At 31.8% G+C, this 22,794-nt stretch overlaps 3 protein-coding genes across 4 annotated transcripts; 2 read left to right on the forward strand and 1 right to left on the reverse strand.

Moving 5' to 3' along the window:
• Nucleotides 1–1,020: 1,020 nt before the first annotated feature.
• LOC112416516 (mRNA-capping enzyme) lies at nt 1,021–10,215 on the reverse strand. 2 transcript variants are annotated; one of them, XM_024770537.2, is made up of 17 exons: nt 10,020–10,214; nt 9,298–9,421; nt 8,780–8,928; nt 8,066–8,149; nt 7,901–7,963; nt 7,563–7,694; nt 7,269–7,469; nt 6,572–6,691; nt 5,528–5,574; nt 3,826–3,988; nt 3,527–3,664; nt 2,870–2,992; nt 2,682–2,780; nt 2,251–2,340; nt 2,089–2,173; nt 1,686–1,816; nt 1,021–1,565 (listed from the first exon to the last, which is right to left on the reverse strand). In XM_024770537.2, the coding sequence occupies exons 1-17, from the start codon at nt 10,032–10,034 to the stop codon at nt 1,422–1,424; spliced, it is 1,908 nt and encodes a 635-aa protein (XP_024626305.1). In that variant the 5' UTR covers nt 10,035–10,214; the 3' UTR covers nt 1,021–1,421. The 2 variants fall into 2 exon arrangements, with proteins under 2 accessions (XP_024626305.1, XP_024626306.1); XM_024770538.2 differs by lacking the exons at nt 2,089–2,173; nt 2,251–2,340 and having other exon boundaries at nt 1,424–1,565; nt 10,020–10,215.
• Nucleotides 10,216–11,925: 1,710 nt separating this feature from the next.
• LOC25499104 (small nuclear ribonucleoprotein SmD1b) lies at nt 11,926–14,748 on the forward strand. The gene is made up of 4 exons (XM_013594256.3): nt 11,926–12,086; nt 12,173–12,249; nt 14,083–14,274; nt 14,389–14,748. The coding sequence occupies exons 1-4, from the start codon at nt 12,073–12,075 to the stop codon at nt 14,451–14,453; spliced, it is 348 nt and encodes a 115-aa protein (XP_013449710.1). The 5' UTR covers nt 11,926–12,072; the 3' UTR covers nt 14,454–14,748.
• A 7,461-nt stretch (nt 14,749–22,209) lies between these two features.
• On the forward strand, nt 22,210–22,794 carry LOC25499105 (outer envelope membrane protein 7). The gene has a single exon (XM_013594257.3). It carries the CDS (start codon nt 22,364–22,366, stop codon nt 22,577–22,579), a length of 216 nt encoding a protein of 71 aa, XP_013449711.1. The 5' UTR covers nt 22,210–22,363; the 3' UTR covers nt 22,580–22,794.

Here is a 22,794-nt window from a genome sequence, read left to right on the forward strand (position 1 = left end):
ACACATGAGTTTGACCACAAAAATTGACAACAATTTAAGTTAGTAATATATTTTAAATATATGGCTAAATACGCTGAGTGTATAACAAATAGACACAAGTGTATCAAGTCATCACCCTATCCCTCAAAAAAAAAAAAAGTGTATCAAGTCTTTTTTTTTTTAGAGGAAAAAAAGTGTATCAAGTCATTAAGCATCCATGTAACCAAAGAAAAAAACATTCATTAAACTTTCATCGAACATAATTAACGATTGTTTTGAATATTTACTATAATTTTTTTAGATGTTCAAATTTGCATGATATTCATTATAATCATCTAATTTTTCATGTGTTCAAATATGCATAATATTTTAAACAAATATGCATGATATTCATTATAATAACCTAAATTGTGTTCATATACGTATGAATTATGAATTTTAGTTCCCGTGAACTTAGCTCGGTAAGGACAATGCATAATATATACAAGGTACGGGGTTTGAATCCCGGCTACCACAGAAAACAATACATATGAATGTTTTTTTTTTAGGGAATACATTAATACTTTGTCCGTCTTAAATTATAAGAAAAAAAAATCATTTCACATTTATTAAGAAAACTAAAACATGATAATTTGGAGTATAGTTTTTTGTGTTTTCTTTAAAACTAATTTCATGGGAACATATAAAAACAATTTTCATCAATTATTTGCTATAGAAAAAATGAGAGGGAGAACAAATTAAATGCAATTTGCACTTAATTTCATTTTGGAAAAGATTTTTTGAAATAACATAATTAAGGGACAAAAGTTTGTCTTTTTTACTTATAATTTAGGACAAAGAAAATGGGTTTTTTTCTTCTTATAATTTAGGACGAAACAAGTATTTATTAACCACAACTTTGTGTTCAAATATACATCTAAAAATCACAATTAATTGTATTTTGTTGATAGTGAATGAATTGTGACACTTTGTTCTATTCATTGATCATTTACTAAACATAGTTATTATAAATGTAATTGAACTGCACACTGACCAATCAAATTATTGTGGAACAATTGTGTCAAAATACCACACATCTTATTTCTTTTCTTTTTTGGGTTACAAAAGGGGAAGAGAATCTAATTTGTAGCAGGTGGAATATTTGTATATCCCCTTCAGAACCATTTGTGTTGAGCTTTTTTTTTCAACAATCTCTCAGGAACTTGACTTTGTTTTATGCTAAAAAATAATAAAGAAAATTGGCAAAATTGCTAATATACAACAACAATTAGTAACCACAAACAATATCAGAGAACCTAAACCTCTTCTCCAAGGTAGGTAAGGGATGATATTGAGAATGAATGGCAACAAAACTTGTACGGCTTTGCTTGTGTTCACTTAGTCTTGATTGCTCTTCAATTAAGTACTACCACATATTGGACGTGCTTTGCTTTTGTGATAACTCACTTGCGCCGTGATGAGACCATATGCTGGTGAGCCTTGATATCCCTGTCTATTCTGTCCGCATACAAGGGTAGTCGAATGATCTCACTAATCTCATTCAACAGGACCTCTTCTGTGATATTATCCTTTATGCTTCGCATTACCTGTACCAATTTTTTTTTACAGAAAAGAACGTTCAGAAGGGTTTTTACACGAGCTAATTAAACAAAAACATGGATAGTATGAAGAAGAATTTAATATAATGGAAAAGGTAACATTATAACCTTTTTATAGGTAATGAATTCATTTGGAGTTGCTTTATCCGTTCTGATCCGCATACAGACCCAGTGATGCTCCGCAGCATCCCAGTAGCACTCAATAATCCTCCCTGAATAGAAAGAAATATCTTCTGCATCTGAAAATTATATAGAGCAAAAAATTAATTAAAATTTATTGTTTACTTTTTACAGATACAAAATTTTGTTTAATCAACCAGAATTATATTATAGTTTAGACAGACTCCGGCAGACATGGAGTTTTGATCAAGGAATATTTATAGCTCACTACACAAGTCAATCCATGCATAGCCAAAAATTGGATCATTCATTTAAAGTAGCTGCCAACAACAACAACCTAAATGACAGCAAAAACATTATAATGGTATAAAAAAATAACAAGGGGCACAACCTTTAAAAATAACAGTATTCCCTTCCATTAACTTCTTCTTTCCATGTTCAAACAGAAAAAGAAGGGGTCGATTACCAGCTCCCACCTGTCACCACCATAGGGTGAGTTAACACCACGTGAACTAAATTGATTTCTGAATTCAAGGTAAAGTACATAGACAACCTCAAAGTGGAAATCAACAGAGTTCATCTCAGGGTATTTCCACTTCAGAAGACCTTCATGTGTGCGAGGGACATACGGATCATCCCAACCCTGACAAAATCGGACATAAATAAAACAGACAGGTTGAAAAACCAGACAGCATCTGTACATAATTGTGATGGTATGTTCATGGTCAGTCAATATTTTTTGCAAACCATAAATGTATATCAATATTTAGATTTTTCAATAGTCAATAATGACTCAAATATTTCAAAACAAGAACCAACTGGAAAAATTTGGACTGCTCACTGGCAGAGCAACAATTCTGTATGTCATCCTCAAAGATCTGGTTTTCCTAAAAGCCAAGTGTTCATTGACTCAATAATGCTATACATCCAAGCTCAACTGGGGACGTTTAGTATTTGAGGGAGATACTAATTTCTAATTATTACCTGGAACACAAGACCATCTGATGAATGTGAGAGGCCTGGAATGAATTTATGAAGGAGCTTTGACACAGTAGATAGTAACCAAAAACCCTTCCTCCTTACCTGAAACAAAAATACAAGAATATAAACAAAGAGCTAATCCTACTAGTAAATGTTTCTGAGAATAGAATAGAAAATGTCACTATACGTACACCAAAAGGTTCCAAGTCGTATATATAGTAAGGACTTGCACTCTTGGAAAGGGCTTCTCGTTCCATGTTACGAGGCTCAATTACTTCTTTCTCCAGCAACTTCCACCTTTCATAGAATGGCATCTGCATGCATTATAACCACAATGGTCAAGTTAAAAATCTGCCAAGCATATGTGTAAACACTAATCAAAGACTTACAAGAAGCTCGGCATGCATTATTGTGTATTTTGTGTCATTTTTTAAATGGTTTACAATTTCATAACATAATAATAAGTAACACTACTGCCCTGATAACGATGTTTTAATTTATTTAATTATAATAAGCAATAAGTAGCTGGAGTTAATATGTATTGCTTAGTGATCCCAATCAAGGCTCCACAACAAAAATTAAAGGTAATCTCAAATCCAATTAGGAAGCTTATGGGATGCTCAATCAATGCAGGATTGTTGGGAGATATTAATAAAACTGATTAATTCAAAGACCTTATCAGCAACATGCTTCAGTGTTTGGCTGAACACTAAAATTAGAGACTCAAAGGTTGCAAAATGTATAAACAAAAGTCGACTGGTGTAAATTTCTGAATAAAAAAAATTGTAGAATGAACCAGCCAAGAAGTCAGTGAGATCTAGAAACTACAGTTGTCAATAAACGTGTACCTGTGTCAGAGAGACTTGATTGATTGCTATCAAATCATAAATGAGGTATCTTCTTTCTTGCTTATGTGTATGTGGATCCGTGTCAATAATCATCTCCCCGTCTAGTAATGTGTAGTGGTGATTCCGCTCAGGTGTACCCTTGAAGGTTTTGTGATTAAAAAGAAAAGGAAAAAACATTCAAGAGTTATTCAATAGGGAATGAAGTATATAATTTAAGGAGCCACTGATATTCCAGATTTCCAGATATATATAAAGTGAATTGGCCACACAAAAAAAGTGAAGTAAATAAATATATATACCCCTTTAGAGTATCTGCAAGGAAACCGCATAGAGATCCTTTGGAAAAGAAATTTTCTGTCAATCAGATAACATCCATCCCCAGTGATTAGCATCATATACCGTGTCCCATCAGCTTTCCATGTGGCATAGTAATACCTCTGTCTTAAGAGTTGCAAATTTTCCCTGCAAAATCAAATTGATCGGACATCAATTGACAACAACATAGTGGATAATTAACAAATACAAATATTTAAAATGAATATTTTAATGATTACTCTCCCCTTCTGTGAACTTAACTGCACCAAATGAAAGTATTCCCTTTTTCTCAACATAATAAATACTAAACAGGTATAGGAATAGAAGTGCTATTTGACCACAAAGCGTCTATTAAGGATTAACAAACAGATCCATAACCAAATCTATTGGGACGAACAGCATGTTAAGTTTATTGAGCATATTTTTTAATGCAAAAGAAGTTTTCTTTTGAGTATTCATAATAAACTCAAAGGAACGTCTGTGAACCCAAAATACAGGGCATGAGAAGTACTCCACTCCAGAAGAAACATATTACTATGTGTTGGAAAATACATCAATAATTTATTTCCCTATGTAATTGTTCCCCATGATATTATTCTCTAGTTAAGTCTAGAGAATTCCATCATGTCATTTTTCCAATGTAACAATTTTCTAGGCTAGTCTAGGAGAACATTAATTGTATTCTCTCTATAAAAACCAGCCAAAGGCTGAGGAATAAATCATAAAAGTATTCACCCATTATCTTTCAATACTATGGATAAGGTATAATTTGACAATAGATGAAACATGTTGATTAATTGAGGCCAAATTAAAATATACATTTGGAGAGAAATCTGGAATGTGAACTTGCACCATTTTATTCTATGCAAATTTCTCACAAATCCAGTTCTGATAGTTTTGATACAATTTAGCTCAAAATTTAACTGATGAAAGTTTAATTTAGTGTGGAACCATGAGTTCATTTACATCATAGGGTGGGAGTTGATGCATCACTCCTAGTAAGATCTCGTTACATCATTTCTGACCCTGTTACAAGTTATAACTGTTTTGTTGTTTATGCACGAATCCAGGTATGTACTATGTAGGTAAAAGTGATTTACAATGTTAACCTCCTAAATTTATGTACAAATCCAGGTATGTAGGTAAAAGTGATTGACAATGTTAACCTACTAAATTTATGCATCAAAAAGTCTAATCAGCTATGTTCCTGGGACAAGCTAACTATCCAGCAGCATACATTACACATTTAACCCCTCTTCCCCATTTGATTCAATTGTCAATATTTGAAACATGGTTCTGGATAGAAAATAGAAGATCTAATATAGCAAATTAAATGCCAGCACTTCTATACTCTGAGAACTGCTAAATTTATGCCAAACCAGTTTTGCAAAAGATATTGATTGCTAAACGAAATTAATCAACACTCGACAGCACAAGATGCTCTTTTACAAGGAATGATTGAAGTTTGAAACAAATTAAAAGCAAGTCGACATTTTAGAATTGTTTTAATTGTCAATTAAAAGCAAGTCGACATTTTAGAACACATTCTGGGTATTATTACTTCTTTAATAATTGATCGAAAAACAAGTAAAGTCCATATCTCAGTAATAGATAAGCCTGTCAAGAAGTTAAGTATAATTCATGATACCATAAAAATCAAAATAATCAGATTTGGTAAGTTTGGACCTGTTCAGAGAAACAGGGTGTGATCCGGGAAAATGCAGTCCTTTTCCCTGAAAAGATAGCAATATCAAATTTGTGTAGCTAAAGATAATACATACAACCCCTTACCAGAGATATGAATAACATTATTTTAGTAATATAGTAAAGAAATATTAGAGAAATGGAGTAGAGAAATATTACAGAGAGGATAGGAAATAATTCTAAAAAGTTTAAATCAACCATTGGGCATTAGCTCAACATTAATGTTCAAAATATAATCACTTCAAACTCAAAAATGGAAGCCAAAACAATGCTTAGTATTTCACTCCACTAATTTGCCCTAAAGTGAAGATAAATAAGAATATTTATACTAATTTGTCATGCATCAATAAAGGATAATAATACTCGATAATTTACCATTTCAAAATCCACAGTTAATGTGCATCATTCTTTATTCCAAAAATATAGTATTAGTCATTGTGTAATAGATGGTCATTTTGCTCTTTTCAAAAAGTTAAAGTTTGAAAAGGAATGTCAACGGGCCTTAATTATGAAATGATGGAGCATCACCCGAAGCATTAAAAAGCCATTCTACACTTCAGAAAGTAAAAATAAACTCAGATGAAAGATACTTGTTAATGTTAATATATATATATATATGTGTGTGTGTGTGTGTGTGTGTGTACAGGTTGAAGTGACTAATACATGAAAAAAGTATGAATTTTAAGAAATTTATAGAAAAGAAACTACAAAGGTACATACATGCCAAAGATGAATATGAAAGAGACAGAGATAAGTCACAAATAGGTTTTGAAAAGTGAGGACTATTACCAACACTGCCAATGTGTAAAATATCGTATTTTCAATAATATTTAAATAGGTGGAAAGCTTTATTTAAAAATGATTGTTTGTCACATTCAAGAAAAATAAAAACATAGCAGGTTCAGTGATTCGCGACGTCTCTTCATTCCATTCTTAAGTATAATACTTGATTAAACAAAATATGATGAACTTGAGTCATGTTTAAGACAAATATACAGAAATCAACAAATAGTCACGAATACTCACCCCTGTGCCCAACTTGAGCAGTTGATAGCAAACTTCTCGCATTGCACGTAGCTGGTTTGAAGGAATAGGATCTCCCAAAACATCATCATTTGTCATTACTTCATTCCTCACAATATTCTCCTAGAATATCAAACAAACATAAGGAAATATACAACTCCCAGAAAAAATTTGAAGTGTTTTGAAGTTTCTTAAAGATAATTTCAACAAAGCAAACTTACGCAAAAAAATTAAGTGGTACGAAGAAAGAAATTTGATATTAATATGACAACATATTAATCTCATAGTCAATTATTCACAAAACTGCATATCAGAATACAAGCAACACAAAATGGCAAAATATTTACCCAAGGAAGACAACAAAATACAGTTGTTTTCTGCAACAATAAAGGAAATATAATAACTTAATCAAAAGTTTCCTCTCCGGTTGTGACAAACTTGTTTTGGGACGGGAGATAAATGTTCAAAAAATTCTTTATCAACGCCAACAAAAAGTTATGCATGTATAATACATCAAAGTATAGCTTGAAAGACAAAAAGATGCAGAGTGAAGCCAATTGTATTTAAAGGCTATATCAAATTCTCTTGAACAGAAATAGAATAAAAACATAACTAAACTGACAGAATCATATGTGCATACAAGCTGCAACCATATTTTCTGAAAAGATAACCAAGTTATGCATACGAAATGTGCATGTACCTCCTGTAAAATGTCTGCATAATTGTCAGTAGCTGAGACAGATACACCATGAAAGTCAGGATCAGGAAGACTCTTCCATTCTGGAGTTTGTGGACAAACAAGACTTTCAGGCTTCCTTTCATTAAAAAACATGTACAAGGAGTCGATGTAATCCTGCTTGTATATTCCTGGAGGACGTGCCTGAGAAAATTTATGTATTGCCTGGAAGGTAACAAGCATAAGTATGTACAAGTAGAAAATTAGAGTGAAGTGGCTGTTGAAACAAACCTCTGAACAATTTATGATTTTACTCACCTCAGTGACAGAAATTGATTCTGTACGCACAAGAAAATGAACAATCATATAACCTGTACGATTATGCCCATGAGTGCAATGTACAAGTATATATTTCTCTGCGTTTGGTCTTCGGGAGCGAAAATCCAGAACCTACAAAGAATGTATAACTAGTATAAATCATAAAACCTCAAAAAGAGTTATTGTGAACTGTACCATCATTCCTAGGAATGCTAACAATAAGAAGAAGAAAAAAATAGAAACTTTTTACTATCAGACTGAGCATTAAACAAAAGAATGAGTAGAAGTAACACCCGTGAACTGCAAGTTGAGACATTAATGCTACAAATGGAAGCTACCTCATTGCAAAACTTTTGTACAGATTCGTCATCAGGTACAGAATCTCTTCCTTGGCATCTTATCTGCACAAGCAAGTCAAAATTATAAATTCAAAGCAAGACAAAATTATAAATTCAACTGCATTTGAAGCTTCAAAAACAATAGCATAAAATATCATATGCTACCTTGACATGTTGTATTCTTTCTTTTCTCCAATCTGATAATGGATAGTAACGAGTAGTATTTGTCAGATCAATCACTAAACCAAGCTGCAAATTTAATAGAGTTGAGCATTAAAATGCTGGGTGCAACAAAACTATATACAAGACTGAAAAGAGAAAAGGCACTCAGACAACTTATGCACAGAACATGATGTAAAACAATAATACGGTAATACTGAAAGACACTCGTAAGTTGCTTAAAGTCTTCATTTTATTATGTCAATCTTGGTTCAACTATTCAGGTGAGGTAACAGATAGAACATGTAAAGTAAAAGCTTCCTTATATTACAAATCTCGCCTTTTATGTATTTATTACCATCAAGCAAAAACACTTGTTACCTTATTCTTCCTGCTTTTTATGTCAATTATTCAAATCCTAAACTGAAAATCAGGCAGTGCTCTGTCAATAAAACTTACCTTGGAAAAAAAATTGTGCAAAGCCCATGAACAAATAAGAAGAGGTTTGGCATTTTACATTTTTTTCCAAAATCATAATGTCAATCACATAAAAAGATAACAAATCACATCAAAATATTTAACAACAATTCTATCGATGAACTTAAATAATGATATGAATGGCTCATGTTATCTCCCTTTATGTTGCTAGAAAAGGTCTACTTAACTTTCCAAAACAGAACGCAATTAACAAAGTACATTGATGGCATCTGGTAAACTCACTTCTCTACCTAAAGCTCTCTGTTGAAGAATTGCTTGCTTGGGAGTATATTTATTATTTGGAATGTGATCATTGAATGATTCACCAAGTGGAACCTTTGAAGGGATTATGCATCCTAGTTCTTGCCCATGTGCTGGGCAGCCTAACCAACCTGTAACACAAGATCAACTAAACATAAAAAAAAACTGTAAAATGAAAGCATAAAATAATAGTGATAAACATTGTTATAGCTTACAAGCATACAGAGCAATAAAAGATAACTCATATTGAACAATCGACACATTTAACATACACAATTGCAGGAGGATAAAAACCCTTTCAATGCTAAAGGTAATGTATAGCTTGATTTATTTACATGGATTCCTTCCTTTGTACATTTAAATTCTAAAATGAAAGAAAAATGCAACTTTCTTACGGTACAATGAGATTTAAAGTACAATGTATTATCTCTATTCTCGACACTACGTTCACAAAATTCATTAACCAAGTCTTCGGTTGTATTACATAAAATTAAACCTACCAGGAGGAAGCGCATTCCTATCGTAAGTTGTAGAATTCGTATTATAATTATAAGGTCTCCGTTCTTGCCCTCGATCCATCTGAGGGAGCTTTCTTTTTAAATCTCTGCGTGCATCTTCACCATTCTGTCGCATAAACAACTCGTAGTAAGAAACAATATATGAGCTACCACAACAAAAAATCAAAAGACACGTGAAATTCATCAAGAATAATCTAATAACACTATCAATCACGACACTGACATTGACAAATCGACACCAGTAGTAATTTGAGAAAATGACATAATTAAATGTAATCACATGTGTCAGTGTAAGACACGTCTTCTGTCAAAAGTGTAGGTGCTACAAATAACTGAAGCGCAGATATCATGTTTCTGGCAAAAGGTGCACACACACTTCTGCATAGCAAAGTTCACTGAGCAAGTAATAATCACCCCAACACACTTGGATTGGTTGATAATCCAATACAACTAATCAGATTTTCAAAATACTGAAGTTTTTTTTTTTCTGAATTGCATTAAATTATACATAAAATCGATCAAATCAATGTTAATCCAATAATATGAAGATTATTTTAACAAACAGAATATTAGTTTTAATATTACTCAAATGTTAATTTACTTGGTTAATCTAGATTTAAGTTGCGAGTAACAAAACCGAACAAATTGAAAGAAGAAAAACGCAAACGTGTATGAATTGCGGTTTTGAAAAAGGAGGAATCTACCATTTGATAGTTCATTGGAGAAGAATGAGAGTGGAGATTAGGGTTTTGGTTGGATGTGAAAGAATCAGAATAATCGATTTTCGGAAGTGAAGATTTTCGTTATGCGTTGTTTTGTTCGACGCCACCACGCATATACGAGTTTTCTTCCCCCCTCCTTCACCAACCGACGTTGCCGCATTCTCCTTTATCTCTTTTTCATTTCCTTTTTTACACTTTTGCCCCCATTTTATTTCAATTTTGGATTTTAAAAATTTGTTTTTTTAGGGGACGATATTCCTAACAAATTTAAATTACTTTTATTATTTTTTGTAATTATTAAAAAAAAAATAGATTGAGTTAATTTCAATTTGTGAAAGATCCATGATCATATTAAATAGACTACAGTTGAACACATAAACAATTATGTGATCAAATCACGACCCTCGCATGACAATAAATGGATATATGTGAATCAAACTCAATTACTACCGATTAATAACTATTATGGAATCATTGTTTCATACACGTCACATATAAAAAGGATGTTAATCCTTGGTGAAATATACATTAAAAAATTTGGTAACCATCTAACAAAAGGTAGCAACGTCGTCCTTCGTCGCATTTATTCAACTTGGTCGTCATCTTTAGTTCAAAAATGATTCATTTCTGTCATCTTTTGGAGCTGAGGGTCCAAGTCATGCACAATGGGTGACAAACCTTAAAGTATTGCTTTTCTTTAAAATCAATGCCAAACATTATTTTTTTTTTATGTTTCAAAGAAAATATGTGGGGTGTAATTTATAAACAACACTCGTATTTCTCGATCCAAGTATGTGCGTTCTATAAATGAGAAGATTGTGGGGGCATTTATCCAAAATTACGACATAAAGGTGGTGTAACAAACTTGATATTGAAAAACAATAATTGTTTTAAAAAAAAATGAAATATTAATGAAAACACCATTAATCAGAACCTTAATAAGCTAAAAAAATCACGATATTAAAACTCATATCATAGTATATGAACAAACACTAGATCTTAAATGTTAAAATATTGAAAAATTCTAAAGTCTTATATGCAAGAAATAAAAGTACAAAAAGAGGGGGCATAAACCAAAACCCTCGAGAAAACAAAAGAAAGATCAAAAGAGATAGAACTACCTAAAAGCGAGTGGAACAGCATCTCACCAAAAAACTAGTGTGGCGAACAGTTAGAAGTACATATCTTAAACCCTTTGCTACTATGAGATTGAGATTGGTGCTGCTTTAATTTGTTCTTCTTTTTTGTTAGAACCGCTAATTGAAATTGTTTTTCTTCCTTCGCATCCATATTAGCCCGGGGATCACTTAAAAAATTCTTAGTTTGTTGGATCTGAGTAGGAACAAGCCATAAAACTTGCATGTTATGGAAGTCCATCACCACTATAAACTTACCAAAAGTGTCATGAACTAATGAATCACCAAAAGAAAGTGAGTTTGATGCTCCTTCCTCGCTCATCTTTTCATGAAAAAAAATGCGACTTAATCCAAATTAGATATTTTATTGCGATTCTTTTAAATTTTTCTTGATATGGCCGAGAAAATCCTCAATGTTGCTTTCCAAATTCCAATTACACACAAGAAATGTGATCACGAGCATGGGTTTATTTGCTTGTACTTTATATTTCTGCATTACTAAACACAACGATCTATCAGCAACTTCAGAACTTATTTCAATGACGAACATTTTTTTTTTTATAATTAGAAATTTAGATTTAAAAAAAAATGAAAAGGTTTAGCCATGATTAACCGTGGTTAAACTTTAATAAAAAAATTGTTTCACATTTTAGTTGTTTTTTAAAATTTCAAATAAAATTTTATAAATGTGGGGCAATTTTTTTTTTTTCCACAATAATGTGGGGAAAAACTTTGAATTTGTGTTTATATATAGTTTATCGAAGGATTTTTTTTTCCTCTTCTTGCAGCGAGGAGTACAGTACTCTAAACACTAGTGTCGTTCGGAGCCGAAAAAAACCTCACCGTGCTTCCGCCGCGATTTGCGATTTTCCACCGCGACTCTCTTCTTCTCCACTACCATGAAGCTCGTTAGGTATAACCTCTCTCTCCATTTTTGTTATTGTTTACTGTTTTCCTTTTCAATCTCAATCTAAAATGTTTATACCAAATCTCGTGCAGATTTCTCATGAAGTTGAACAACGAAACCGTCTCAATCGAGTTGAAGAATGGCACTATTGTTCATGGCACCATTACAGGTACTCTTTTCTCTCATTTCGTTGCCGCTTTTTTTAAACCCTAATTTTGCTCTATGCTTTCCATTACCACGTTTTTGTTAAACCCTAATTATTAGTATTATTATTACGAGTTTAATGGATATGCTCTGTCACTGTAAATTGACTTTACACAAACATCCAATTGAAGTCAACTGTTTCTCCATATCATATGCCATTTTAGTGGGGTGATTTGATGGAATACACAGTTGCTATTGGATGACAGTGTAAAATTATTTTGCACTGCCAGTGTGTATCCTATTTTCTCTATTATTATACACCAAGCATGATCATGTATTACACATGAAGCATTGTTTCGGGGGTTAAAAACTAGATCTGTTTTTAAACTGGTACTTCTCCCTTCAACTTATGAGGGGTTCCATAAGATTTTAACATTTGACATGAGTTGTTAATTGGTAGTTATTTCCTATAATATTATCAACAACTTCCTGCCATGCCAGTGCAATAGGTTACTTGTACAACATATCTAGGGCCCGTTTTGATTGACTTATTTTTGTGCTTATGAAAAATATCTTATGCAAAATATTTGATTGACTTTTATGTTATGAGTTCTCACTAACGAAAGTTGTATTTTCATAAGCTGTTTTTTTTCATAAACTACCTTGACAAGCTTATGAAATAAAAGCTTATTTATTTGCATAAGCTGTTTTGTATAAGCTAAAAATAAGCCAATCCAAATGGCCCCTAATAGGATATGGATTCCCTTTTTTCTTAATTTAGGGGGCCAAATGTTGATGTTCTGTCTGGAGTTGGTTGTAGTTTTCTGCTTCTTTTTATATATTGACTTTTTTCAGACAAAAAGTTTGCCAGTAGCCCCTAGATAGCTTCTTGTTAGATTAATAACTTTGAACTTTGAAATATCTCTTTGTTCAAACTTGCTATTGAATAGGATTATTTTTCCTTGCTTTTCTTTGGCGTTCTGCTCTCGGCATGAGAGTTCTTAATTTTTCATTTCTGGCTTGATAGAGAGATTGAAATACTTTTTTATTCTTGGTTATCCTTGCATAATAAATGTGATAGTTATCTTATTTTCTTGCTTTGAAATTTGAACAATGCCTTGTTCTCCCCTTATCTGTACAATCGGACAGTAGGAAGATGTTTGATTTCAATTCTCTTCTATTGTTGTCAGTTTATTGTTTTTATTTTTATTATCCTTTGCAGTATAAATTTTGGTAATTTTTATATACAAATTGTGTTTTGATTATAGCTGCCATATGCTGCAATATCATCAGCCATATTTTTGTATACTAATTGTTGCAAGCATGTATGATAAACTAATGGAATTTAGAGTTCCAATACTGTGTCGGTGTATCTGCATCAATTCTAAGACCCGTCTCTAATGCCTGTTCCATTAGTTTAGCCTTCCAACTTACTAATCCTAACTTTCCGGAAACACTTCATTCTCCTCCAATTGAATCCCCCAGAGTTCTGTTGTCTTCAATTGTAATTTTAGAAGGTCCAATGTGCAGGTGTGTCTACTAGCTTCATAAATAAGTAGCAAACACAATCACTTTCTTTCATGCAATGTTTATAATTAGTTGAAACTTGAAAGTGGACATGATTTGTGAGTATGGTGAATCCTTGTATTCTAAATCGGCAATATGTTACTGCTTATAATCCATATACAATCAAATTAAGCTAAGCACCGAAGAATTTCCCTGTATTCAATAAGGGAATACATATCGGTTCATGTCTAACTATCAACTAGTGAATTTTCTTGCCTTTTATCTGTAATGGGGTGAGAAGTGTTTTGGAGCATTAGTTGTACTGATCCTTGAACTTGTTGCTTTGTTACAGGTGTTGACATCAGTATGAATACACATTTGAAAACAGTTAAGCTAACTCTAAAGGGGAAAAATCCAGTTACTTTGGATCATCTCAGTGTGAGAGGCAACAACATTCGTTATTATATCCTTCCTGACAGCTTGAATCTTGAAACTTTACTTGTTGAAGAAGCTCCTAGGGTCAAGCCTAAGAAGCCAACTGCTGGTACTGTATACAACTGTTTGATAGTGACTGTGATGCTTTTAAATTAAAGTCATTATGTGTAGTTGGATTTTATCTATGTATTTCTGGTTTTCAAAGTTTTGATTTTAATTGCAGGAGGAAAGCCTTTGGGGCGAGGACGGGGGCGAGGACGTGGACGTGGACGCGGTCGTGGCCGTTAAATTGTGTATCACAAGTTCATGTATTTGACTTTGTTGTAGGGCAATTTTCTGACAGTTTGAAAGACACCGACAGTGTGTTATTGTTAATTAGTTTTGTGGAGTATTAATGATGTTATATTCTTACCTAAGTGCTTTATAGATCCAGTTTATAGTCCCTGCCGGGTAATGTCAAATGCCAATCAACTGAAAGAAGCTGTGTTAGTACGTATTAGATAATTGAGTTTATAGGAATTGCTGATCACTCACCGGTGTTGTCTGCAGTGGTAATGGTAATTGTTATTTGAACAGATGGTTATTTTCTGCGATCCACAATTTACGACACTGCTTTTGTTGCATATAGGTTGTTTGAATAAAACATGATAAATACAGAAGAAGCAAAACAAATTACATCATCCTAGGAAATCAATTAGCGGTGGCTATCAAACATGTTCTAAATGGTGTTACTTTCAAACCCAAATTCAAATGAACATAGAGAATTTTGTCAATTTTGGACACAATGTGTACAACCTGGAATTTAATTATCTAGACATGGCATAGACTTGGTAGGTTTATAAATGCTAATTATTCCAGATTTGGAACCTCATCACATTCGCTTTTGAATATTTCCTTCAACTCTTTAGTTTACTACCGCAAGTTCACTTTTGAATATTAGTAGAACTTCAACTTGTTATAGTTGTTTACTACTGGAAGTGCTTCTATCTTTGGGAAGCATGCATTCGAAGACACATTTTGTGACATTCTTTGCTTCTCAAAATAATCTTAAATGACATGCTTCAGCTCTCTGCATTTTTCTATTCTTTGCATATGGATTATTTAGTTTAGTTATCAATCAAGGAATGAAGTTTATCTTCACACACATTTTCAGAAAAGAAAAGCTTGGTCTGAATGTCAACTCAACGATGTAATGAATTCCCTAAATCACATTTCATAAAAGATAATTCTGTTTTTTTGAATTATTATTTTTGTATCCTTTTTATAAAGAATATTGTTGTATACAGCGAAATCCACTACACCACGATAATCCAAACAAACACTTGTATGGTTTTTTATAGGCTGATTAAACTTTGGCTTAATACATCCCTCGGTCCCTTAAATTATTTTAATTTCTCAGTTTGGTTCTTTAACTATTAAATGTTTCAATTTGGTCCTTATCTTTGTTTTCGTGATAAATATGGTCCTATTTTATTAATTTTAAATCCCTAAAAAAGTAGACCATTGGATAAGGGAAGTTCATCATATCTTACGTGTATCACCAACACTTAAGTATCTGAAATTTAATTTTTAAAAATTCAAAATATAATATAAATTCATTTATATTAATTTAGAAATAAATTAATTTAAAAAAATTGAAAATTAATTTTCGAAAATAAAAAAATTCTAAAAAAATTCTGGAAAATTACTTTTAATTTCGAAAGAAAAATCTGAACTTTTTCGGAATATATTTTCTAATAATTAGCCAAAATCGATTTTTTTTCGAAATTAAAAAGATTTTATAAAATTCTGAAATTTAATTTTCAAAATAAACAAAAAGCAAAAATTCAAAATTTTTGAAAAAAGGTCGGATTTTTTTCTACAAAAAAAAAATGGAAAATATTTTAACTTTTAAAAATCTAGATACCAATTTAAAAAAAATTCAGATAACTTTTTTCAAAATTTTTATTTCAGAATTACGATTATTTTAAAAATAATTTTTTCTATGAAATTATGAAGATTTTACGATTTTGGCTAATTATATATTTTGAAAAAGTTCATATCTTTCGAAATTAAAAGCCATTTTCCAGAATTATTTTTAAAAAAATCTGCAAAAAAAAAAAAAAAGATCCTGAATTTTTTCAAATTTTTTATAAATATTTTTATTTTTGAAAATTAATTTTCAAATTTTTTTATTTCTAAATTAATATAAAGGTGGATTCTAGGGTGAACCACCAACTAAGTGGTTTATGGTGAACCATGAATAAAAACCATCGGATTATCTTTTCCTACCAGATCTTACGATGTACCCAACACATAATATTTTTTTCTTATTTCTTCGATCTAACTAACATGTATTCAACCACCACCATCAACTCCCAAATCACCATCTTCTAAGCACAGTTTTGAATCTTGATTTATTTTCTTTAGCAACCGTAAACTCATTTCAAATTCAAGCAATCACAATAATTTATTATTTGGCATAATCTTTGAAAATGTTGATTGAATATACATATAACATCATGTTACCCCTTGATTTAATCCAATCTTAGGAACACTTCTCACGTAAAGATTCATTAAAAGATATATTTATAGCATGATCCCTTTGTTTTCATCCATTCTAGCAATTGTTCGTTAATTCAAAAAATGAAACTTCCATCTTTATAATTAAAACCGAGACAAATATGAGAGGAATAATCTTAGATAGGATATGTGAGAACGGTAGTGGAGGTTTGTGGACAGCAGTTTTCGGGGATGCAAACTTTGGTACGTTCATGAACTAGATGGGAGGAAGAAAAAATAATTAGTTTATTAAAAAAATAATATAAATAAGAAATGTGTGATCTACTGTATAATATCATATATGAACTTGATCAATCTAACGATTCTCAATAGTTGTTCCAAGTGGTCCACCGGTGAGGGACTTAGTAGAGCCCTCACCCTAGAATTCATCTAATATAAAAGAATTTTTATTATTTTTAAAAATTAAATTTCGGATTCTTAGGTGTTGGTGATATACGGTTAGATAACTTCCTTTATCCAACGGTCTTCTTTTTTATGGATTTCAAATTAATAAAATAGGACCAACTCGATGACGAAAACAAAGATAAAGACCAAATTGAAACGTTTAATACCAAACTGAAAAATTAAAATAAATTAAGGGACCGAGAGATGGATTAAGTCTTAAACTTTCAAGTGGTTGGACAACATAAAGATGGTTGCTCAAATGATCTTCAAATGGCTCATGTTTTCTAAAAAAGTTTATTGAGACTTACGACCCAAATCAATTGAGGAGTCTATTAACCAACCCTTTAACGTAAATTAGTGAGTAATGTGGTGAAATTGAGCCAATAGTATTAGTTTGATGTGTTTCATGAAACTATTGCCCGGAATAAAAAACATTTTTTTCTTTAGATTAAAATATGTTTTTATCTCAGCAGATATGGCTAGTTTTGGTTCCTGGTAAAAAAAAAATGAAATTCATCCTTACAAATTTTTTATTTTTTAAAATAGTCCTTGGACCAACTTTCTTGCTGATTTGTCTCATTCCTGCCTATGTGGCAGATGTTGATTGTGTAAAGTTGGCCACATGTCATCCAGGTAGCGATTAGTTAAAATTAACTGATTAAAAAATATCAGAAAATATATTTATGAAATTAAAAAACCAATTAATTTTAATTAATTAAAAAACAAAAAAAAAATAGCTGAAAATGTAACGCCCTGTTTTATTATTTATTTATTTTAATTGAGTTTAGATGTCTTTTTATAATTTAGTCTATTTATTTTGATGAGTGATATTTTGTTATGTTATATGTTGGTATATATTAGTATAATATATATGTTATCTGGCGTAAAAATATATTTGTTATTTGGTGTAGAAATATATATGTTATATGGTGTATAAATATATTTGTTATTTGGTGTGTAAAAATATATTTGTTATTTGATGTAGAAATATATATGTTATCCGGTGTAGAAATATATTTGTTATTTGGTGTAGAAATATATATGTTATAGAAATATATTTGTTATAGAGATATATTTGTTATTTGGGGTAGAGATATATTTGTTATTTGTTATATAAATATGTTATAGAAACTTGAATTTTTCTGTAGATTATGATAGGGCTAAGTGTCAGGAACATGTAGGTGAAAACGGCATCGAAAACAGATTAACGGTTTGATTTTTATGAGCGAAAATGTGAAGGTTGAAAATCTGATGCTGTCTTGAGATGTTGAAAAAATTGTGCCACGATGGGAGACCAACGTGCCACGATTATGTCACACTAGAAACCTTAAAAATGCAATTTTCTTCACTCCAATTGCTTCCAAACTTCTTCCTAAGTGTATGGACTTTATCCTAACCATCTTGAGATGTTTTTAGGAAAGAAATAACTTTGTATAAAGGGTCTAATGAGTTAGTCCTTGGGGTAGGAAAGAAAGTTGTTGAGGATTATATTGTGTTTCAGAGAGCCTGAATTAAAAGATTAAAGTAGCTGTTAATTTGAGTTACATATATTTATGTGGAAAAGGTATGATATAGAAAATAATGTTGTTATACCATTCAAGTTGTTATTATTAATGATGCTATGTTGTGAAGTTGTTGTATGTTGCTGTCTCTACTGTATTGATTATTAAATCATTAAGTTGCATATGTTAGTCAAGATTGTCAAGTTGTAAGTTGTTGTTCCAAGATATTGGAGTCACATGAGTTGTTGAAGTTGTCTAAGTTGTAAGTTGTTGAGTCCATGCATACTCATTCAAAGTTGAGGGTTTGATGCTCTGTGAGCTTTTGCTCTTTACATTGAGGGCTTGATGCACTGTGAGCTTTTGCTCTTTAAGTTGATGACTTGATGTCCCGTGAGTATAATTATACTCTTTATGTTGAGGGCTTGATGCCCTGGTTGGTACCACATGCATGATTAAGAAGTTGTATTTGCATTGTCGATTCGAAGTCGCTGATGTCGCATTGTCGTTAAGTTGTCATTTATCAATGAGTTGTTAACGAAGAACTATGAGAAGTATTAACATTTATTAATCGTTGTTGTTTATGTTGTTATATGATGTTGTTTATTATTGATGGATTATTGTATGAATGTATATGATGTGATGAATATGATGTTAATGATGATCAGAAGTTGATTGATGATTTAATGAAGTACTATATGAAGAATTATTATTACTAATTGATGATGGTTAAGTTGTTAAATGCATTTGATGAATCATATGCTTATTATTATTGAATGTGAAATCTCACCCCTTCTGCTTGGAAATGTTGCCTTTACAATTGGGTAACTTGCAGGTAATCAAGGTTAGCTGTTGAAGTGAGTGACTCTCTCACGTGTCGTTTTAGGGTCGCTCTTATACGTAACAGGATGGGGAATCTTGCTTGTTTTCCATGTGTTACGTTTTTATTACGAATTTATGTTGAAGATTTGTTTAGATTGGATTTAATAAGTTATTTAAGTTGAGGCCGTTGTGCCATTACGATATTAAATTAATGTTTTCCGCTGTATTGAGATTTAAATTGATGACATGAGATGACTGAAATAAATAGTAAATTTACTATATTTATATTTTAAAGAAGTGTTGTTTAGTTTTTTTTACTCTGATTTTATGCAAACATTTTCAAGTTGGGAAAACGATTGTTACATAAAAGGGAAGGGTAGAAAATCCAGGAAAATGAACGCTCTTCTTAGGATCTTCATCACCACCATCATCATCTTCTTTTTCAAACCAATGAAATTCTAATCAACTGAAAATTTTCCCCAACTATCAACAACCTGAAACTATTTCCAAAACAGACAGTGTTTACGCACAACAACAGCAAGCCCAGGACCCAAATCGAACAAGCAAATCCAGATCGAACTCAACAATAATCAACACTATCCAGATCGAACAGGAAACCAAATCGTGTATTGAATATAGGAACACAGTCAAATAGAATATGCAGAAACAACATAGAACAATGGCGACACAAAAGACGTTGAGGGTGCCGAGAGAGGAGAATAGAACAGAGAAGTACAAACCTATAACTATAAACTTCATAAATTTCTAGCCAGTTGCACATCAAACCTAGGAAAAAATTGTTGGACAAAAATCATTCATTCAAATCCTTTTTCATCGCCAAATTCATGACCAACCCATAAAATAAAGGCTTAATTACACTTTTGGTCCTCGTGTTTTGGCCTACTTACGAAACTGGTCCTGCCCTTTTAAAACATAACAAAACGGTCCTTCAATTATCATTTTTGTTGCATTTTTCGTCCTACCCCCCATTTTATTCTCCAAAAACGCAGAGAAATGACAGTTTTAGACCTACCCCCTATGCTCAACCATGAAATAATTAAGGAATAAAACATGTGAGTACAAATAATCCACTTTATTCAACATACTAACAAAAAAAAACCCTAATATCTAAGATATGTTTCAAATTAGGTTTTTTTGGTTAGTATGTTGAATAGAATAGATTCATTGTGCCCACATGTTTTATTGCTTGTTGATTTCATGGTTGAGCATAGGGGTAGGTCTAAAACTGCCAAAAACTGTCATTTCTCTGCGTTTCTGGAGTTTGAAAATAGGAGGTAGGACGAAAAATGCAACAAAAATGATAATTGAAGAACCGTTTTGTTCTGATTTAAAAGAGCAGGACCAGTTTCGTGAGTAGGCCAAAACACGAGGACCAAAAGTATAATTAAGCCTAAAATAAATTGAAGCAACAAACCAATTAACCCAAACTTGAGCAAAAACAGGCGGAAGATAATGTTGTGATTTTACATTTTAATTGAAAATTAATTAAATTAAAAAAAAAAAATTGGGAGTTTTGTGAATTGAAGGGCTTATGGTTTTAAGATGAAAGTTGATTTTGGATTTGAGTGGGAGAAAGAGAGAGAATGAGAAGCGTGCCTTGTGAAGAAGAGAGGAGATGAATTTGATAGAGAGACCTGATGAGTGATGGATGACCTCATGAGAGAGACATGAAGAGTGAATAACCATTGATTGAATAAAGATGAAGAAAAATTAAAGAATTGCTTTTCTGAACCATCAAGGAGATAGAATGAATACGGATAATTAGGGGAATTAGTCACTTCCTTAAATGGAAAAAGAGTAGTCCCTTTAGTCCCTGAATACAGGAAGATTGTAAAACAGTCTCTGAATATAAATTTTGTTTGTCAATTTTAAAGATTAAAATGACTAGCGGAGTCTACATTCAACGACTAAATTGACTAACAGAGTATGCATTCAGGGACTAAATTGACTAACAAAGTCTACATTCAGAACTATTTTGCAATTTTGCATTCAGGGACTAAAGTGGCGATTCATTTCTTATTCAGGGACTAATCTCCCGGTTAATTATAATTCTTCTATATAATTAATTTAATTATTTTTTAAAATTTTGAAAAACTAATTTTACTTTATTAAAATGATTTATAAAATTTAAATGCCACATATGCGTCACCTGTTTAAGTTGGTACACTAAGCATCTGCCACATAGGCAGAAATTGGACAATTAACAAGAAAGTGAGTCCAGAGACTATTTATAGTTGTTGTAAACCTAACGTGCTTTATTTACTTTTTTTTTTTTTTTTTTAAAATCAAATATCTTTGCATACATCTGCAATTTTTTTTTCGTGAGCATAAATTAGTTTGTATGAACAATAAATAAAACATGTAAGATCAGAGGTTCGAACCCGACCACCACAAAAAAAGGTAAATATTTTGAATCCGATAAGATTTACAATAATTGACAAAACTCTTCTTAAAAATATTTAATATCATCTCTTTTTCAGGATTGAACTCGAACCTAGAAACTCCTATTAAGCTTGAAAAAATAATTTACTACCATCTTATTTAAATACTCTTGGATATACATGATTTGTTTTACATTTAAAAATAAAAGACGAAAAAACATTTGATGCTACTCAACTCGCGACCCTATTAAAGAGTAATTTGATCAAAATTTGGGGATTAAATTCATTTAGGAAAAAAAAAAAAAAAAGATTTTATGAAATGGTTATTAATTACGTGTACAAAGCATAGTACTACTAGGAAAGCATATACGAATTGGAAGAAAGTTACGTTTGTGACTGGCAGGACTATGTTTTGGATTGGGAAGTTGTTTGTGGTGGTGAGTCACACGCAATGCATTATATTACTATTACTATCGAATTCGAGAGTGTGGTAAGGTAAGTAAAGAATATATTGAAACAAAAAAAAAGGATGGGAAAGGCAAAAGAAGCGGTTGTGGTTGCAGGAGCCTTAGCATTTGTCTGGCTCGCTATTGAACTCGCTTTCAAACCCTTCCTTTCTCAGACACGTGATTCCATCGACAAATCCGACCCGACCCGTGATCCCGACGACGTTCCTGCTTCTGCTGCCGCCGCCGTTGCTCCTGAAACTGATGCCGGAGATGCCACCGCAGCTGCAGACGCCTAATTTCAGCGCAGACATGTAGCTGGTGTTTTTTTTTTATTGCATTTTGTATTTTGTTCAAGTGAAATAATATTAGCTGTATTTTCTCTTCTGTTTTGTGGAATACTGTGTAATTTTAGGGTTAAGATTATTATTGATTCTCGTTATGTATTTTGGTACTTGTCTTTTTAGTTATTACAATTTGCAATCATGTTATAAAAATAACAAAGTTTGTGAAA

Source organism: Medicago truncatula, chromosome 7 (assembly GCF_003473485.1).
Source record: "Medicago truncatula cultivar Jemalong A17 chromosome 7, MtrunA17r5.0-ANR, whole genome shotgun sequence".
NCBI lineage: Eukaryota > Viridiplantae > Streptophyta > Magnoliopsida > Fabales > Fabaceae > Medicago > Medicago truncatula.

Bases quoted from the DNA above. Each gene is read 5' to 3' on its own strand.
- LOC112416516 (XM_024770537.2), bottom strand. The intron at 6,692-7,268 runs GTACATGCACAT...TTGATATTCTAG, and splicing joins ATGCAGACATTTTACAGGAG to GAGAATATTGTGAGGAATGA. The intron at 1,817-2,088 runs GTTGTGCCCCTT...TATAATTTTCAG, and splicing joins GAATACTGTTATTTTTAAAG to ATGCAGAAGATATTTCTTTC.
- LOC25499104 (XM_013594256.3), top strand. The intron at 12,250-14,082 runs GTACTCTTTTCT...GCTTTGTTACAG, and splicing joins TGTTCATGGCACCATTACAG to GTGTTGACATCAGTATGAAT. The intron at 14,275-14,388 runs GTACTGTATACA...TTTTAATTGCAG, and splicing joins GCCTAAGAAGCCAACTGCTG to GAGGAAAGCCTTTGGGGCGA.
- LOC25499105 (XM_013594257.3), top strand. From the start codon at position 22,364: ATGGGAAAGGCAAAAGAAGCGGTTGTGGTTGCAGGAGCCTTAGCATTT.